This window comes from Amblyomma maculatum, chromosome 6 (genome assembly GCF_055883805.1).
Source record: "Amblyomma maculatum isolate TAMU_Amacu chromosome 6, ASM5588380v1, whole genome shotgun sequence".
NCBI classification, from domain to species: domain Eukaryota; kingdom Metazoa; phylum Arthropoda; class Arachnida; order Ixodida; family Ixodidae; genus Amblyomma; species Amblyomma maculatum.
Window position 1 is genome coordinate 85,726,194 of NC_139349.1, and position 20,740 is coordinate 85,746,933.

Here is a 20,740-nt window from a genome sequence, read left to right on the forward strand (position 1 = left end):
GACCACATTGCGCAGAGCAACTCCCATACGCTTCTTAACATGGTTTATGCAGTTTTACTTCGTAACTGCTATGTAGCCATAGATTTCTGCTTCTTGCAGAGCAAGGAAAGTACGGCTGTCCCCATCAGACAACATGGTCGTGTACCGGAGGTTGTGCTGTTATAGGGATCGCTTGAATAAGATAAGTAGAGCCTCTACTTCCATTTCACCAGCCTTCTTGGTGGTGTTCTTCTGGCATCTGTGGCCTTGTTTCCACGCCGGGCACGCCGGGTCATTTTTTGAAGCCCGTTCACACGCGGCGCGAAAATTGCTCAGCACGACATAATCAAGCACAAGTACGGTGAAAAGTTCGATAACTGTTCTGATCCCGATGTGCGAGGAATGCCCGCGTGTCTCCCACGAGATGTCAAATGAAACCAATATTTATGGGGTGTCCTAGATTCAGCTCAGAGTACACCTTCCGAATGGATCGCGCTCAGTCGGCTGTCATCTTCTTGCCTGCATGGTCCACCGCGGGCGTCAACTTCTCCTTGACATATTTTTGCCACATTTTTGTATGCACGCCTCGGAGATATATTCATTACCGAGAATATATAATTTAGCGCACCACACTGACTGCCAGTTACTTGCATCGCGCGCGCGACGAGAATGTTCACAATAAACAAATTCTTTTTTTGTCCGCCAATCACACGCGGCGAACTCCACCCACAATTAATGTTGCCGCAATTCACGCATGAAATCGTCAATTTCACCGCAAGGCCATATTTGTTGCCACATTTTCCAATGTTGACATCACCGCCGCACACTTCGCATTTCACACACGCTAGCAGTGCATTCAAGGAAATCAACCTGGAAGGTTGTGTCGTCGAGCGGCTCGGCAGCAGTAGCCACGGCCTCTTCGGCGGTGTTTTCGGTTAAGCCGACAAAAGCTGCCTTGCGCTCTGTTGTAGGGATCGAAGCCATCTGTTGAAGTTTTGCATGCGCTTTCCTTCCGATTGCTTCGATATCAAAAGTTTGCAGCATCTGGGTGTCTCGGCGAATGCATCCGCTGTCCAAAGTTTTTGCGTCCGCAGCCGTTGATGTCAGGCCTAACCCAGTCAGCATATCACGATTAGATGCAGGCGGTCACATATCTGCGATGCTTGCAGTTCCTGCGGAGTTCTTGTTCTTAAAGTTGTCAATGAGTGACTTTTTCCTCTTTTTTCCGAACTTGTGCGTCGTTCGGAACCTCAGCGCCAACATCGTTGCGAGACGCACCAGCGACGATACTTCAACAAGATGGCGCCCACTGATGCTTCCAGCCCGCCACAGACGCGACAAGCAGACTACGGGAAGCATGTCAGCCAACTGGTTGACAGGTTTTAGTCACGTGCGCCGACATCGCTGCGAGACGCACCAGCGACGATACTCCGACAAGATGGCGCCCACTGACGCTTCCAGCCCGCCACAGACGCGACAAGCAGACGACGGGAAGCATGTCAGCCAATCGGGGGACAGGTTTTAGCCACGTGCGCCGACATCGTTGCGAGAAGCACCAGCGATGATACTCCGACAAGATGGCGCCCGCTGACGCTTCCAGCCAGCCACAGACGCGACAAGCAGACGACGGGAAGAATGTCAGCCAATCGGGTGACAGGTTTTAGTCACGTGCGCCAACATCATTGCGAGACGCACCAGCGACGATACTCCGACAAGATGGCGCCCACTGACGCTTCCAGCCCGCCAGAGATGATGGGAAGCATGTCAGCCAATTGTGTGACAGGTTTTAGTCACGTGCCCCGACATCATTGCGAGACGCATTAGCGATGATACTCCGACAGGGTGGCGCCCACTGACGCTTCCAGCCCGCCACAGACGCGACAAGCAGATGACGGGAAGTATATCAGCCAACCGGGTGACAGGTTTTAGTCACGTGCGCCAACTAGCGAATAGCAGCGCACATCGAGACTCTTTCTTGGCGCTTTTCTCCTCCACAACCAATAGACCTTTCCACGACCCTTGGAGAAACCGGTTTGACTGGGCTGAGAACCAGGTGTGGGGGGAGAATCCGCAATTTTTTCCTGTGTTATGAGCACAGCCCAGTCTCCAATATGGCAGCGCCCTTTGGCCAATTTTGAAAAGGTCTATAGCCGTAAACATGCAGCAATGGTGCGACACTGAACATGAAAAGCTGCTCTTTGAAACGAGACCAAGATGACAGCAATCACTACTGGGGAATGAAAACTGCATATCGCGGAAAGAGCGTGGTTTTCGCATCAAAACCTGCACCGAGTGTGCGCAGATATCCATTTTTTAATCTTATTACAGCCGAAATATTGACTCTAGAGTTCTCAAAATTCATAAACCGGCAGAAAAAGAGGTAGAGATTTCAAAAATTTTAGTTATGAAAAATCGATTTTTGTTTTCAATTTTTTTGCTCCCAGAAGCAGTCAGTCTCCCCCTTTGAAAAGCTGTTATGCCCAATTTTCGGCCACGAACTGTGTACTATTGCATCTTATGCCTGAAACGCCAAGGTAACACAGGTCATCAAAATTTGAGTTTCATCAGTGCAGCCAATAATTTCTACGAATATTCTTTTCGCTGCGAACTATTTGATGGTCTGGCAACTGCCACGGTTTCCGATATCACAATGCATTCCGTGTCGTCTCCAGCATGTTTCACACCGTGTCTTTGGTGAGCGCGCAGCAGATAAGAGGGCACTTGCCCCTTCCTTGGTCAGCAACTGAGCAACCTTCTCATTTCTTTCCACATACCTCCATGGCGCCTTCAAAAACAATCAGGGGAGTCAAAACCAAGAACCTGAGCAACAGTGGTTTTGCTGGCATTCAGCTCATTGCGTGATGGAATCATGCAGTGTTCTAATTATTGCCGTGTACCACTGAGGCTTAATAAATTTTTTTAGTAAAAAAAACTTCGGGCGTGGCATTTTTTCTTTTGAGATGTAAACTGAGGTGTAATCCTCGAGTAGGTCAAATAAGGATAGCTCCCAAACAACAAATGCCCTTGCGATCGCCTTCATGGAGTGATGTGATAGCATTGACTCTTGAAACGTGTCATCGATACATCCAAAGAAGGTCCAGCACAGAAGTCATGAATAGCGCACAGTTTCACTACGATGGAAAAATGCAAGAACTAAGCCAAAGTAAGTGACATAAGCACACCACGTGAACTCAGTTAATGGTTGCCCATTAACAGGGACGCTGCCTCATTTCTGGCACGGTTGTTAGCAATGCGAACAAAAAGGAACAAAAGAACAATGCTGAATACCTTTGCGTCGCTTTCTCCTGTCCTTTTTGGGGCTGGTCCGTCCAGCCTCCTCAGATTCTTCCTCATCACCACTGTGCCAGTCTCGCATCCCGTTCTCTTCCGTGGACTCGGAGGCCCCCGCATGGTCAGACTCCGTCCCCGAGTCATCAGCCTTGGAGTCTGCACGTCACATATGCACAGTGAGTACACTTGACTAACACAAATGAGCACTTCCAAGTGCACACCAGCATGTCAATACAGTGTTGCACACAGAAGGAAAAAAAAAAAAAATAGAAAGAAGAAGGGAAATGAAGTGGTGCTATGCAGGCAGTAGCATGGATCTTTTAAGATTGACGAGCCAGCAGAGGGAGTAATGGTCAGTCACAATGGTGAATAGGTGACCATACAAGTACGACTGGAACCTCTGCACGGCAAAGATTGCAGCAAGGTATTCATTTGTTCAGTGACAGTGTAGTTGCACTCTGACTTGCTGAGGGAGTGGCTCGCATATGCAAAAACGTGCTCCCAGTGTTACAATTCGCCACCGCCATGTGTGACAACCGACGCGGCCACAACGTAGCATCAGTCAAAGCAGCGAGCATTTCAGCCATTTCAGCACCGTGCAATCGGCCCTCCACGTTTCCTCCCGCGAACGTGTTTTGGCGTGTCGAAGTCACACGTGCCGAATGTGTGTGCAAATGCTGGCCAAGTCCGGCACTCGAGGAAGAGAGCGTCACCCTCGCCCATCTGCAGGAGGTGGAGGAGATTTCTGTCGCGACACCGAGACCAAGTCATCACAGCTTGCTCGGACATGAATTCTCTCCCTGAATTCTCTGAACTGACGAGTGTATAAAAAGCAGCGGCAGTTTCCGCTGTGAGAGAGACTTCGGAGACGACGCCGGACACCTGCTTTGTGCGCGTGTCAGTTTTCTCTCCGGGCCTGCTTCTCTGCCCATTCCTACGTGATGTTGAATTAAACGTTGCTTTTGTTTGTCGACGCCCCGTCTTCGCTGGGACAGTTGATGCCGCCCGCCGAACCACGGAGCCGCCAGGCTAACACTACTGATGGGGCCGCAACCCGCATGTAACAACTGGTGGAAGCGGTGCGATACCCAGGAGCAAACCACAAATGTAACACCAGTCATCTTTGCATTGAATCATAACAGCACTGATGCCAGCTCCACTGCACCCCCCCCCCCCCCCCCCCCCCCCCGACAACTTTTTGTGGCTATGGGGACGGAGGTTTTATTACGGAGTGACTAACCATGCAGTCCTGGCATGTCTGGCCTCAGTTACGGTTTCGGTTTCAGTTCAGCCTTTCCTGAAATAACAGTATTCGAGCCGCCAAAGACACAGAAATGTCTTTCTTTAAACTACTTAAGGCCCAAGTAAACGTAAGTTCGGGGGTAAATGATTATCACTCACCACGTATGTTGCGGAAACTAGCGCATTGCAAAACCATACACAGACCGGCAGGTAGACGCAGCAGAAGCAGCCAACGTACGCTCCGGGAGATTCCTGACGGATGGCGGAGCCAACCCATTTGCTCGACATATTGTACCGATTTGAAAATGCACTGCACTAACATTGTACTGGCTTGTATTGTAGTAAAATCGTGATGTAATAATAATGTGAATACTTCTGCAACGTCATAATATTCCAAAGCGTGATCTGTGAAATACTATATTCTGCTGTGCAGTGAGCTGATGCTTTTCGGCTCTGTAGCTTTGGCTGAGTTGTCCGGTAGTATAGCAGAAGAGATTGAAATTCTTGAAGACGGGATGTGAAGTCAAGAGAAACTTAAGCCTCCGAAATGAGGCATCACACTCGGGAGTCCATTTAAACGAAGCTTCTTTGTGAAGAAGGCACGTGAGTGGGCAGGCCATGTGTGGTGCTTGATACAACTCCACAGCTGCCGTTTTCTGAGGATCTGGTCTCACGCATAGTTCATTGATGAGATGGCCCAGCACCAACGCTTGACGCTCATTAAAGCGGCACTTCGAATTGAAGACTAGTCTGGCACTATGCAAGCAGTCTAATACACAAGCTAAGTGGTTGTTATGTTCATCGAACGTTTTACCAAAAATGACATCATCAAGATGGCAGAGACATACGACCCATTTCATGCCGCATAATAAATACCCCAGTCTCTGAAAAGTTGGAGGTGCACTGCAAAGTACAATCAGCAACATTACATATTAAAAAAGGCCATCTGGGTTTACACACGCAGTTTTTTATTTGTCTGCCTGATGCACCAGAATTTTGCGGTGGCCCGATCGCAGATCTGCGCAGGAAAAGTAAGAAGCTGCTAAGCCTAACCTAACCTAAGCGTGGCTGGATGGTCTGATGCTCTAAGGCAGACTGTCCAGCAACTTAGGCAACTTCAATCTACTGCACTGACCACACAAGCCTAACACGATCAATAAAGATTTACAAGCCCGTGCCAGTCTCTCAGTGGCTGGTATGCAGTCTTTACCTAGCAAATCCCCACTCTCCTAACTACTAACTGCTCTCGTCTACACTTGACCACACCCACCTTGTTTGCCACTAGAAGAGCCAGAGTCTCGTCTCAGCTCCTTTTTTCGCCGGCTTAAAACTTCAATGTCACACTTCGGAAGAGCAGCAAGGTGTTCATCCAGGTCGAAGTCCCTAGAAAATGACAGAAATTATTTATGCAGATCATTTCACCATACGTGAAAAAGAGGTCTCACTAAAGAGCTGTGATCCAGCCACGAAGGCGTATTGGTTTCAAGAATTAAGAAGGTAACAACATTCCATGACGATGTCTGTCATCTAAAATGCTATACAAGAATAATTTTGATGAAGCTGTTGTTAAAAAAAAAAGAAGAAAAAAAGAAAGAAAGAACTAAGAGCATCATGCAGTCATTTGCAAGTCAGTTTAAAGACACTGCAGTGCATCTGAGAAATTAACATGTGCACTGTATCATGGCTCCTTGGTGGGTCAGGCCGTGTATGCAAGTCTTGCAACGCAAATATACCACAAGTCACACGACAAAGTTGTAAGCTCCAAAGTGCTTGCGATAGTTTTACTTGTTTTTAAGGTGAGACCAGAGCGGCGGCTCTTTTCAAATGCCAGGCAAGTACATGTTCTGCACAGCGTCCAGTTTTAGGCAGTGATTTTGTATGGCAACAATGATTCTGTCTATTGGTGCAGATTGCCAGTGTGAATGTGTGGCAGAGGGAGGGGGGGAGTGTCGCTGAAAAGCAGAATCTGCAACTTCCTGTAGACATTACATACATCTCAACGCTAGGGCTGCCTGAATGAACACTGTATTAAGTGCAGACCATGGGTGGACCACGATACGTCGGGATTAGGACTCCAAATATCCCTGCTGCTGCAGTAAGCATGCTAAAAGAAGAAGCCCCAGCAGTTGCATTTTCATTGAGGTGACGTGAAAAAGGTGTACCTATGATATGCAATGCGAGCGCGAGTTAGAGAGATCCAGGTGTTTTAAATCAATCTTAAGCCCTCCGCTATGCGTTTCACATCCGGATGTTAAATGCCACAGTTCAAAAATTATAACAGGCCCTTTCTGCTACGCCTGCTGTCTGTAGCCAACGTAGCGAATAAGCGGTGAGGATGATCGGTGACTGAGCCAGAGGACTGGAGATGCTGGGTTCGACCCAGCCATGGCAACCATACTTCAATGGAGGAAAAACACAAGGCATCCAATTGCTATAGGACGTCACTGCATGTAAAGGAACCCAAGTGGGCAACATTACCTTAACCAGCCTAATTACAGCATCCCTCACAGCCTGAGTCGCTTTGGGACATTAAACGACATACACATGCCACATACCTGTACCACAGTGCCCAATTGTCCACATAAGTCACCTGAAGTTGAAATTCTGTACATCCCGTAAAACTCTGCTCCACAATTAGGCCGGCAATTACTTCGCATTTATATAACAATGCTTTACTGTAAGAGCATTGTTGAGAGCGTCAAGGCAGAACTACTCCAAAATGCACGTCCTTCATTGTGCAATGCGGTAGAGGTGGAACCCCTTCGCAAGTGGCTGCATCACACGTGAGCAGGCTTTTGTCTTACTAAGAAAACTTTATTTTAGTCAAAAAAAAAAAATATATATATATATATATATGGACAGACTGAGTGCAACGTTCTGTTTTCTGTTCCACACAAAATTTTCCTCCAGAAAACCCACTACAGCGCGCCTATTACAGTCGAATCTGCATATAACGAATTGCAGGGGACCGCTTAAAATCGTTCTTTATCGACTAATGTGCAATTATAAGCCAGTGGTCAAACCAAAGTATGAAAATTGCATACCTTGGCACGCATGCAGACAAGCAAAATCTCAAATGAAAATATTGCAGTACCATTAAAGATTATTTATTTGAAGAAATCAAATTTTTTTCTTGCCACATGCTGCACGCATGACCGATTGTCACGAAATCGGCTCTTATTAGGTCAGCGCAACGCGAAAGAAGCCCATGCGGCATTTGCACAGAAAATTCTAGCATATTGTAGAAGCGTCTCCCTTGCGGGGAGAGCATGTAGCTGGCGTAGCCTTCCACACATCGGCGTCACCCTCCTTCTCATCACCCGGCGGCGACGGTGGCTCGACCGGCCGAGAATGTGCCAGCCCTCTCGAGAACTTTCTATAGAGCCTAACCAATGACGACGCTCAGCTCGGCGGAAGGAAGAGAGAACGCTTTAAAGAGCGACAGTTATGTGTATTTACGCGCCAGCCCTGGCGCGCTGCAACACAGACAGATACGGCGCACTCTACTTATTGAGGTCACGTCGCTTGTGCCAGCCAGCCAGTGTTTGAGCTAGTGATGCTACGATTTAGCAAGTACTACTGCTCGGGTCCCGGGGTCAACCCGCTGCTCGGCAAGCCCACTCATCTGTGAGGGAGTGGCGCTCGTCTACATGACAGCCACATCGTGACTCTCCCCACGGTCTGCGACAGTGCCGGTGAACAATTTGGGTTTGACTCTCTTGTGTATCGTTCAGTGTGTAAAACCTCTGTGTTATTGAATGTCTCTTTAGTTGCATGCTTAGCATTTCCTTTCTGTGAACCTCTCGTCCGTGTATTTTAAGTGTTAGTGTGAATTTCTCTGCATCGTCTCTTGGTGTGTGTATAATGTTTGTTTTTGTTTGTTACTTCTGACTCCGACCCTTACTCTGGCTTGAACCGGCGAAAGCTGGGCACCAAACGGCCACCTCCTTCTGTAACTGCAAGGTAGCTGACTTCCGGCTGAGCTTGCCATGCTAGTCGAGGGAATCTCCGTTGAGACCGGGACAGCTACCCCTACTCACTCTAAGGGTGTCTGGGAGTGTGCGCATCATTAGTGGTGCATCATTAATAACATTTAATTATTAACGGGTGACATTGATTAAAACTCTTTACAGCTTCCACTTCATGCGACATTTCATCATTTACGTCACTGCACCGAGCAATGAAAGTGTGGGCTTTGTTCATGCACAATAAACACATACTCCGATACGACCCTATCTTCAGTGTTCACTGAAGTTTGACAATCTTGTCTCAGTATTTCAAAATGATCACGACAGTCGATGGGGCAATGTCAACTGTCTGCAGAGGCCGAGCTTCTTTTTCCCTCCGTTGATTTCTTGCAATGTGGCTACATTTTCCTGCAGCGAAAACTGCTTTAGCTTCTTCTTGATGCCATCGCTGGCAGCATTAATCATCAGATCTCACACGAACTTCGCAACAAGACCACTTGCAAAAAAAAAATTCCTCCATACCGCACGCACAAGTGGCACCAAAAATCGTTCAGCAAATGACATACAACACAAAGAAAAAAATAAATAAAAGACAGGTAGCTAGGCCTGCTGGCTACTAGCTATTAAACCTGTGTGGTGCTTTGTGGTGGCGCTAGGTGTTGGCACCAGATACGGTGATGATGACAGCTATAGCCAACAATATACACACAGAAATGGCGGTTTCTGTTTTACGTGAGAATTGTGGCACTGTTAATTTTAGCCCAATTCTTAATATTGACGTTAGCAATCATATGAGAAAAAATAAATTATGGACGTTATTCTGAAATATTTCTACATTGAAAATATTGAAAATCAGTAGGGGATTTTCAAAAAGCTTGTTAATTAAAACAATTCGTTAATGCAGTGTTCGTCATAACGAGATTTGACTATCAAATAATGGTGGAAGGATAGTTTTCCTAAGGTTTGGTTTGGTTTGTGGGGTTTAACGTCCCTAAGCGACTCGGACTATGTATGAGAGACGCCATAGTGGAGGACTCCGGAAATTTCGACCACTTGGGGTTTTTTAACGTGCACTGACATCACACAGCACACAGGTGCCTTAATGGGAGTTTACTGAATAAACACAAATTGAGAAATATAGACTCAAAGATCGAAAATCGTCTCCCAAGCTCCCAAGCTCCGCTGTTCAAGAAAACCCCCAGCAGCAGCAGTGGGTTCAAGTTGCCGTTTTTTTTCTGTCGACCTTACAGCTCTGGAGTGCTCTTGCTTGTGCCCGGCACCCCACATAATTTGTCGTTGTACTCTATATGACCTTGGCAGTACGTGTGCCCCAAGCAATGTCCAGCTTGTCTAAGACCCTTCTCAGTCCTTTCAGTCTTTGTTTGAAGCCCAGAACAGCCAGTGCTGCAGCGGTCTGTACAGTTATTCTCAGAGAGGCAAACCGAGGTTGACCTGTGTTGCATCAGCTGCCCACTTTTGTGAAGCGGCTTCGCCTACAGTGTTGCGCGACATACACTTCGTGGCTGGCATTCTTCCAACAAATGTGTACACTTGAAGAAACAAGAAAAGCAAGGCGACTAGATTCTGTGTCGGGTGCAACCAAACATGGTCCGACAAGCGAGTCCTCGCATGACGCAGAAGGACGTTTGAAACATCACGTGCTACTTTTGCATCATTCACATCTCGAGTTTTTCTGGCCAGTCAGCGCTCGCCATTCTCAGATTTTCGTGCTCATTCTTCAATTTTCCGGACGTCTCGCTCCAATTTTGATGAAGTGCGCGTGGATGTTGGAAAAAGGATGAAATGACGCTTCCGGCAAGGGTACAAGCTGCGCACTGGGCCGAATCAACCCCTTGTGCGCGCACTCTGAAAATGGCACTCGCGGACTGGCCCGTTTCTCTCGGTCCAAAAGAGCACGCATGCACTGCCGACCTTTCAATAAAAGAGAATTCCTGCATTTCTAAAGCAGTCCCGCATATAAAGTTTTGCCGGGAGGTTCTTTAATTGGTTTAAGGATTGAAAACAGTAATAACAATTAAAAAATAAACTTTCCATCCCAAACTGCGATTTTCTGCTACGTTTCCCCCCAGAGTAAACAAAATGTTTGTTTTTTTTTTCCCCTTTTTTCTTATTTTAATATGTTCATCTGTCTTGCCACTGAAAGCAGAAGAAGGAGGCATAAAAAGTAGCCTCACCGAGCCATCACATAAAGCTTAATGCAGTGGGTCCCTAAAAGCTGCCACGTTTTGCTGTGCAATAATAACCGGCAAGCACCTACCCAGTCTTGAATTTCCGCGGTGTGGCAGATGAATGGTCACTGGGTGAAGACACGGGTGGTGGGCTAGAGGGGTCGTCAACAGTTGCCTCATCTGTGCCCGAAGCACCAGATTCACTGCGTTGCCGCACACCCCTGGATGCACCGGGCCTGAAGTCCGGGTCCTTCCCACCCTGTTCTGCTGTGTCAGATGGGATGCGGTCATCCCTGCCCTCCTCTTCGGGTCGGCCGGCCTTTTTCTTGTTCTTGCGCCGCGTGAAGGACTCCATGCTGCACTTGGGCAACGCTGCTATCTGGGCGTCCAGGTTGAAACTGCCACTGTGCACCGGAAAAGCAGGGCACATGGGTGAATTACGTGCTCAAGGTTTTTACACTGACAAAACACCCCTGCTCTTTGACTAACATCACCAATTCCATTAAGATGGCAGCCTGAAGGTGTGCAATTATGTGTCGATCAAGCCACCGGCTCACACAGCTTCAACAGCTTGCTTTACCACCGGACACGTTTTCCAACTAAAATCAACCAACGACCTATCCTCAGACGGTATACAATACCTGTGGAATGAAAAGAGGTGTTGGTCCCCTTAACCTGCATGGACTTCGGACATCAGCTGCCTTCCAGAGCAAGGCACCAGCAACGTGCCCTCGCTTCCATCTCCAAGTCTACATTTTTCTTTTTCTCTTTTCCCGAGGATAAGTGACTGTGGTATTTAGTTACGGCTGTACCCTTTCAGTAGCTTTCTTTCAACCATAGGAAAGTGGTCCCCATTCGGAATTTAGGCAGAACTGACAACGTGCTGCTTTTCTTTTCCACACAGACTAGGAAGATGTGGTCTAGGAATGAGGCGTTGCACTTGGTATATATATGATTTATTATTATTTTTATATATATTTTCATTTGTTTTTTTTTTTTGTTTTTTTTTTTTTTTGTTTTTTTTTCCTGTTTTGTGGCTCCAGACCAACGATGAAAGATAATTTCCGAACACAGCCTGCGTAGCAGCATGAGTTTGAGACCCCTCGCTTAGATGCTTTCGAGGAATGTCTTGGTGGGCTAGTTGGCGATGTGTTCATATTTGGTCAGAGGCACGAAGCACACACAGACACAAGGATGATGGACGGAACTGAATGCCCAGTACCGTCTACCTTCCTAGTGAACAATAATAATATAATAATAATCCGTGACCCAAGCATTAACTCTTTCGTGACCACACCTATTCAAATCGATCACCGGTGATCAATGCTCTAAATCGCTGATTTCGACATGTTGGGATCGCTTCTCTGCACATTGCGCCACCCAGTGGTCAGTCTAGGCACTGCACTTGTAGAACCAGTTTAAATTTTCCCACCTTGGCAACGTTCCGATTTTTGATGGACCTTTTTGAGAACCAATGTGTATGTGTTGCTGCAAAAGGGGCGTGGCGGCCGTGCTTGGAAAAAAAAAAAAAATCCTGACACTCGTAATGCACCATCAACGCCAAATTTAGTGTTTAAAAGACTTCCAGCAAGTCAAATATCGAATCACATCATCAGCTTTGTTATTCGACGGTGTTGAGTGGTGATAAATAGCCGAAAATAGCACCAGGTATTCACTAGTGAGCTTTGATCTGAGTCTGGGTGGTTTAGCTTTACCACATAGCATGAGAAATGAGGCTGTTTCCACCCGTAGCCTTTTTTATGCAGCTGATGCATCACTTTTCTATATTAATTTTATCAACTCACTACAAAATGGCAATTTTGCGATTTTTTGCGTGTTTCCTAATAAATTTCTTTCTTTGTAACTTATGTTATTGGAAAAAGCATTCCATTATGTGCAATTTAGTATGCTGCAATATGTGCTGCAGTACTATTTGTACTGGCAAAAAAATATCTTCCAAACAGCATATTTTATCCAATAAACTGTCAGCAAAGCTTACGAATTGCCGCTTTTCCGCCCTAGCGCCAGACACAAGGAGAGACTGAAATGAGCCTCACCTGTTCTTTCGAGCCACCTTAGGCCCATCATCTCTGCGTCCCAGCCTGCTGGGTTCCTCGTCTCCTTCGTCATCCGACTTGCGGACAAGCCCCTTGCGCTCCTTGGAACCTGGCAACACGCCCTCCGACAGCAACGCCTGGTAACGCTGGCCCTTACACGAACGTTGACTCTTTCTTGCTCTTTCAGGACTGCTGCCACCATCCTCGTCCCCAGCCGAAGAGGCATTGACCCGAGCCCGTTTGCTCGGGGAACTTCCAGTCAGCCCTTTGCGCCGCATGCCACCTTTGTTGCTGCCAGCCGCCTTCTTCTGGCAGTCGTCAGCATCGTCGTCACCTTCGCCACGATAGAACCCAGCATTTGGTGTTGGCACCGTACCGGGAATGGCGGCGGCCACAACGGCGGGCACAGCCGGACTGTCATCAGGGTGGCGCGCCGAGCCATGCGCCGAGAACACCGTGCCATCCAGTGGCTGCACGTTGCTGGGCCCACACAGGAACTTGTCAATGATGTGGTTGATGATGTCCTGCTGGGATGCTTTGATAGTCGTCATGGGACGCTCTTTGCACAGGTTGAGCGGCTGCTCCTCGTCGCTGCGGTTCAGCGACTGGGCCAGACTCAGGGCGGAAGTTACGCTGAAAAACCGGTCGCGCGACTTTGACGACGAGCCTCCGCCACCACCCACACCACTGGAGCTGGTCGGTGGAGTGCTCGTGGACGATGTCGACAGCGTCGTGAAGGGTGGTGGAGGCGGTGTTCCCGACGAACTGCTGCTTGCAGTGGTGGTCGGTTGACTGAATGCCTGGTCTATGATTCGGTTGGCCGCACTTACATCGAACATGGGAATGGGGCCAAATCCAGCCGGCGGAACTGCGCCACCACCACACAGGCCACTACCACCATTGCTGCTGCTGCTGCTGCTGGTTGACACCGTCGTAGGGATGCTCATGGCAGCAGGGGATAAAGAAGCACTCACGCTGCTGTCCTGCGGTTTGGTTTTTGGGTCACCAGGTTTCTGGCACACTCCCGCGACTGGTGCCTTCTTTACACCCTGGCAGCCCTGAAAGTGCACGTAAATGTAGACACAATAAGGCACTGCTTAACCATTTACCGCATGGCGTATTCTATATTACACAGTACATTTCCTTTGGAATAAGCTGTTCTGAACGGCAAGAAAAGAAATCTTGCTTATTTAGTACCCACAGCATGCACTGTCAGTAGCTGAATCTTTAGAATGATTTAATTTAGGAGATAGTGTTTTGCATTTAAGAAATTTGATAGGTACAGGAAGCATTTTTCTATTCCGTCCGGTCACAATGTCATCTATCTGTGCGATAATCCTTCCGATTATGTAGCAAGAAGGCTATTTACTCGTGTATCAGATATCATACACCATGCAGTTAGCAGTAATTTTTATCACTTTATGAAATTTCACAATTTCAAGTAGCAGGAAATAAATTCACTGCACTCGAATGAGCTTACATAATTTTTCGAGTGCAGATTAATTTCCCTTCTTAATTATTAACTCATTCTAACCAAAGCCATGGTAGGACTCAAGCCCAATGTATGGCAGAACAGAGTGAGATCCTGCGCTCATTCGACAGCCTGTGGTAGCAACAGTGAAAGTGTACTAGGGTTCACTATACATTGCACTCACTGCAAAGGGAAAAAAAGAATATGACAATCTACAGTTAGTAGGACGAAAAAAAGCGCGATAACCCTCGCAGTGCAAAACACACAGACGATAAAATAAAAAATTCACATGAAAAAGGTGTGATGCTACAAGAATCTGTACCAACATACAACCACGATAATGCTTAGAATGATGAAAGATGGAAGAAAATTAGCTGCACAAAATAACTAAAAGATAAGCGCGCTCCTCAAGGTAACCAACAACGTGGCACCCTATGGCACCACGGCGAGGTTTTGAAGGCTACTTAGGCAGGCTATCCACCCCTTGGCACATGGTAAAACGAACGCATTGTCTGCCGCCCTTCAGGATGAGTAATGCAAGACACACGGCCAGTTTCAAGGTTTTGCGTTCAGAAAGCGTTGCAGGAAATTCCAGTTGTAGATAGGTCCCAAGTGCTACAGTCATAATTTCTTTAGATCCCGTCTGTATGGATCTTGAAACTGCCATTTAGTAATCTATTATAATTCTTGTTCAGTTAGAGCCGCTTATGAGCAATTTTATATTTGCACAAAAAGTATCCCTAACTTGCGTGGTGTATAATATATGAGACACGACAATATTTTGCAAAATTGTCGCAACCACACAGTTCTCAAAACGAAGGTTGATATGGGTAGTTGTGTGGCAAATGGAACACACTCATTTTTTGGGGACGGAAAAGAAAATTGGCGCAGTAAAGGGTTAAAGGCACACCTTTAGTTAGGCTGCAGGGCAGCAAAATTTGAACACCGATTTATAGTGTGGGCAACACATCACTGACTTGTTCGGCCAAGGACAATTTGTTTTCATCACCAAAGAAATATTTTGAGGCCTACCAGTGAGACGAGCCTTTTCCTTAATGCTCAGGCTCTACCTTCACCGTATGCGTGACAATAACTTTGAGGGATAATTTAAGTGGCTAGATTATCAGAAATCTTAATTGAAGTATAACACAACTATCAGGGGCATATCAAGGGCGGGTGCCTCGGTGTCAGAACAAACTCCAAAATCTTCTGAGTGATGCATCCCCTGCCTGAAACTTCAGTTTGATCCTTACTTGTCTCAAGCTTATCCCTATCATTTTTCTTTGCACTTCCATTGCGTAGTTGTTTGCTCTCGATGCCTTTTCACAGGCCTCCACACCGTGGCCTCAGAAATGAGTACTAGCACAACACAACCATAACACACTTTGACTTTATGGGATGTAGGTAAGCTGCTTTTTGTGACCCGAGAGTAGCACATCAAACCATTCTTACTCCTCGCTGTGTTTTGGCTGCGTTTGGGTGGATGGCAATGACTCCCTTATTACAAATCTACTCCACCTGGGGGGATTCCCCTAAATATTTAATTAACGCCATTCCCACTTCGAGTTACAGATCAATTCGCTCTTGTCCTACCATCTGATCTGCTGACCATCCTGGTTAGCTCAGTTGGTAGAGCGACTGCCCTGGAGAGGGGCAGTGATCCCGGGTTCGATCCCCAGACCAGAACGAATTTTTCTTTAACTACGAAGTTTCTGAGAAAGCTGTGTAGCTTTCCTTTGCAGCCATTTGGCTGCGTTTGGGTGGATGGCAATGAGTACTGCACACAGACTGCACAGAGACCACCAGAGACTGTGCGCTGGAAGTGGTCGCTTCTAGTTACCTACCTCAGCCAGTTCAAGTAGAGCCGAACAGGCATTGTTAGTCTGCTGGTCAGTGGAGGCAGCCCTCTGCACACACGGCACGGGCGAAGGAGTCGGAGATGGCGAAGATGAAGATTCTGACTTCAGCCGTGCAGTGCCTCCCCCGTATGTGCCATTCTCAAGGTTCTCCAAGTAGCGTTTTTTGGGAGGCTTGCAGCTCATTGGCGGGTTCGGGGGTGCTGGGTTCGTGGTGGCAGAGTGCTGCTCCGCTGTGTTGCTCCCTGTCTCAGTCATTGGCTTCGTCACTGGAGGTTCGTCCAAGGAGTTTGAGCCCTGCTGCAGCACTGGGCTACTGTTGTTCTGCCTTGACACACTCAGTGGGTCCTCTGTGATTGGAATGGAGTGACAATAATAAAGTTAGAAGCAATACGCTTTGCCACATCCTCCACACATTATTTGATCTCTTTGTTGTGGCACTTACAGTGTGCCATAAACAGCATGTCTGCTAAAAAAAAAAAAAAGTTCGTGATCTCCTCGAGATGCACATATTAGACTGTAACAGCATTTGCTTACTAATCTGTGCCAGAATGCAGTCTACCCTGCGACACAGCCTCCAGCTAATCCAAACAGATTGTCTATACCATATGCACTCTCCACAGATTCTGACACTTTGGTGTCATCTTCAGGAATTGCAGTTACAATTCAACACATATATCCCAAATTACCAGAAGTTTTCACACTGGCCATGAAAAAATATTTCATGCAGTGTTAATCCAACAATGCATCCATTCGTGTCTTCTACAGTTTCACCAATATCCGTGGCTTTGTCCATACCCAACAATGCATCGGCCCAGTAAAACGTTATAAACAGCATTCAAGTCTTTCATTCATGCAGCTCGCAACGATAACACACTGTGACCAAAAAATATGAATCTCGCAGCATTAAATGCATTTCTGCAGTACTCTACTCTGGCATTAGCACAGCCTATGACTGCAAGTATTTCGTGTTGTGCCATAAAAACCCACACATAATATATGCCATTTTCTTTCATATTTTAGCAACACAAATTTCTGTCTCATACTATATGCAGACTCAGAAAGTTTTCAGCCCAAATTTGCTGTTCCGGTCTCGCTATCACTCAGCCGCACTACAACCATAAGGAGGCCGCCACAGCAAGAGGAGGACCAAAGCAGTGGTGGAGTAGGTTGACTGTTTCGACGATTTACCATCTTAATGATTTTGATTCAAATACCATTTTATCCCGCTCCCCTTGTGATGGCCAAGCTAGAGTTAAGTGGTACAACTGCATCTCACATGATGTAAGAAGGGCCGAACAAAGCCGCACTGGCTGCTTTAAAAGAAATGCAATATTAACGGACCTCTCCAGTCACCCTCTGCCTTGGAATTGTGGACCCTTGGGCCGGCATTCCCGAAGCCGGGGGTGTAAGCTACTGTGTATACTAACATCAACTCAGCCCGCGATGCTTTTTACACCATTATTGGCATCGAATACCCAAGTGTAACTGATATAAGCTGGACATACTTTGAAGATTGAAATGCACATCAACATGAGCGTGTAGAGTTTGTCACACATACTGCACATACGTGCAAATGCTTCCATGCCATAACGGCGTAGCATAAAGGCATTGGCAGCAGCTAAATCGATTCAGTTCTTCAATTTCTGTTGTACAGAGTCATCATGAGCACTAATACAGAAACACAGATACAAAAGCGGTTGTTCACGACCAGAGACGAGCAACACTCGCACTGCGGCTTTTGTTCTTACTCCCACACTACACACAAGCTATCAAAATAAATTATAAAGTCACGCCCAACTATATTTACATGATTGTAGGCCTAAGTAGGATTTTATGCTACCAGGAAAGCCGCAAAGCGACATAAACTTATAATCAGACTAAAGTGACCCTGATGTCTCATTTGTCTAGTCTTTGTTGCCAGTGACTTGCTTTCATTTTAATATTAAGTTGATCCTCCACAACTGACACAACCACTTTGTATTTTCAAAATATGTAGAATTGCAACTGTGTAAATACGGTAAATTCCTTTCATACAATACCATAGAGGAGAAACCATCTCATAAATGCCATGAAGTTATAAAGGTGACGTTTTTTTATCACTGTTCTTTTTTTTTTTTTTTGTTCAGATCTTCAAGACTAGAACTGCCTGCTATGGAATAGTGCTCAAATTCAATCTACAACGCTTTCCACCGCGCGTGGCAACCTGAAACCTGTGCTGCAAGTTAGGTTAAACGCTGCCACAATCGCTATGCTCCAATGCTTGCAAAGGTGATGTTGGTATTGAGCAGTTAAATAAAAAATATAACCAAATGTGGGCACACTGGGCACATACTGGCAAGGGTGGGCACTCTGGGCATGTCCGGCCGTGGGCAGTTGGTCTGCTCAGGGCTCCAGCGCAGCGAGTCTCCCTTGGTTGTGGCCCCCTTAGTGCGCGTCACGGGAGACCGCGTGGGCAGGGTGGGCATCTTGCACCATTTGAAGTCCGGGTTGGCCTTCATAAAAGCCTCCTTGTACTGCAGACACAACAGGCAGGAGCCCTTAGCAACTTCAAGAGGCACTACACAGACCAAACAAACTCATTCCAAACACTGCGGTCCGACTTAGAACACGACCGCTGAAGACCCCTTTCTGGACCTGGATGCCTAGCAGCGGTTTGAACTGAAGCCAACGCAGGAGTACTGTGGCCAACTTTACCACTTTTACCAACTTTTACCAACTAGCTCCACAGCAAGGAAAGTAGAGGCAGCCACATTAGTTAGGGTTAGATAAAACATCAGCAGCTGCCGGCCAGCTCGGGGGCACACTGTGAACCATCAAAAAACCCAGACACACTTACAGAAGAAGTTCAACTGCCTCCTTAAGTCAATTTTTAATAAACCCTGAATGAGTGAAGAGAGCCCGCAGTTTATGCCAGCTGGTTACCTGGAAAAAACTCGTATTTTTTTTTTTAAACCAACGACGAAAGCTATTCATACAGCAGCTTACAATCAGCACAGGACAAGGGCATGCATGATGTGTAAAAAAGTGTAGCATTATTTTTGCCTAGTAATAAACAAAAGGGAGCGTCTACTGAACTAGAATTATTGAGCTTATGCAGAGAATTTTGTTGTACAGGCTGTTTGTTTACTGCCCATTTTGTTAAAAAAAAAACTGAAAAATAACAAATACACTAATATTAAATTCTAGTTCAGTAAAGAAAGCATGGAGAGACGATTACAATGATAGTGGTGCTACTGTTTTATACTTAGTAGATCTCGGGGTAAAAAGAACAAATATTGGCTAAAACAAATAGGAAGTATAGGCCCTATCCTATGACCATAAATCACTCAGTGTCCTGTTATGTACGCCGTATTCATAAGCATGCCTTCCCTCGAACTTCTACTCCAAGCAACCCTCGAGGCCCGTTTTTCGCTTCAGAAACAAACCTCCACTTGAATCACTCCTTGACTGGAGAAGAAAACGAGTCTCCAGTAGCCCTCCCTACCTTGGGGCTCCTCGACCGCCACTCTAACTAGTGAACATGGCAGGAGTCGCATCATTCGCTCACTGTGTGGGCTTCTTTCTATCGGATTACAAAGTTTTTAATGAAAGTGGATACAATGAAGATGCACAGAATTGTTTTCTAAGTGTTGGTTACTCGACAGCCCCATCAATCTGTACAATCCGGAACTTCTGGCACGTTATCGTTTCACAGGTTCGACAGCAGCCGGCCTCCTGATGTCCTTGACGCTGAAACTGAGCATATGGATAACCATGATCAGCCACCAACAGCAGTGCTGTAGTTGATCACTGTAATATGTTTGTGAGGTGCGGGCACATTCCAAATTGTCACCAGGCATCTGAACGTTTCAGAGCGTACCGAGTGCAGAGTTGCGGCATGCATTTGACAGCTATTGTGAGCTCGCCCTGCCGCCCTGCGTGGTGGCTTCTGCAGATGGTGGCGAACTTGAGGGGAATAATGTGTTGCATGCAGGAAGCTGGGGCGCACCAGAAGCGCGGTTGAGCTCTGCGGACATCTGTGCTGCGTGCCACATACATCTATGGCTTGCCTCTTTGCCCATATGTCTTCAGACGGGTAGTGCTGTGGAGGAAGCACGTTGGTTTGCTCTTCCTACGGAGGGATATTCGTGGTCGGCGATGGGGATGGCTTTTCAAGCACGTATACAATTACATATCCCAACTTGTTCGGAAACTGCTAGTGGCATTTGCCACTGGAGAGGCGAATTCAGTGTGCATGTGTTTCAACGCATTGTAAAGCAGCATGCATGCTTCCATGCATGCCCGCCCCCAAGCCCTCCGAGGGCAAAGGGCGAGCGTAACAATGATTTCACATCAAGCCTGAATAAGCCCAAGTGATATTCTATGTAAACTTTATGTCATCTGGCCATTTTTCAAAGCCGGCTTTTTCATACAGCCCGCAAAACATTCTTTGCTCGGCTGTAAACAATGAAGCTGCTTGTGAAGGTTGATTAGAAGACTTGCCATGAAAAAATGAGCGTGTTACACACTGCAGTATAGAGTTTTGGGGCCAAATTTTGTCCTTAATCTCGTCTTCATATAGCATTTGTGCTGCTTCGAGTCTAAGATTTCTTGAGGTGACCTTGTCGGGGAAAACGCCAAAGGGCGTTCATGAATACGAATCGGCAGTGGAGTGGAGGAGCGACTGTTTTCTCCACTCCATGGA

At 46.7% G+C, this 20,740-nt stretch overlaps 1 protein-coding gene across 3 annotated transcripts in view; it reads right to left on the minus strand.

The window, feature by feature from the left end:
- bbx (bobby sox) overlaps positions 1-20,740 on the minus strand; it is a 249,484-nt gene that overhangs the window by 10,480 nt on the left and 218,264 nt on the right. For all 3 annotated transcript variants that reach the window (XM_084607079.1, XM_084607080.1, XM_084607081.1), the window contains 6 exons: positions 18,389-18,569; positions 16,042-16,403; positions 12,727-13,784; positions 10,759-11,073; positions 5,783-5,895; positions 3,268-3,426 (listed from right to left, as the gene is read on the minus strand). In XM_084607079.1, the coding sequence (XP_084463205.1) occupies positions 3,268-3,426; positions 5,783-5,895; positions 10,759-11,073; positions 12,727-13,784; positions 16,042-16,403; positions 18,389-18,569 (2,188 nt within the window). The remainder of the gene's footprint in view (positions 1-3,267; positions 3,427-5,782; positions 5,896-10,758; positions 11,074-12,726; positions 13,785-16,041; positions 16,404-18,388; positions 18,570-20,740) is intronic.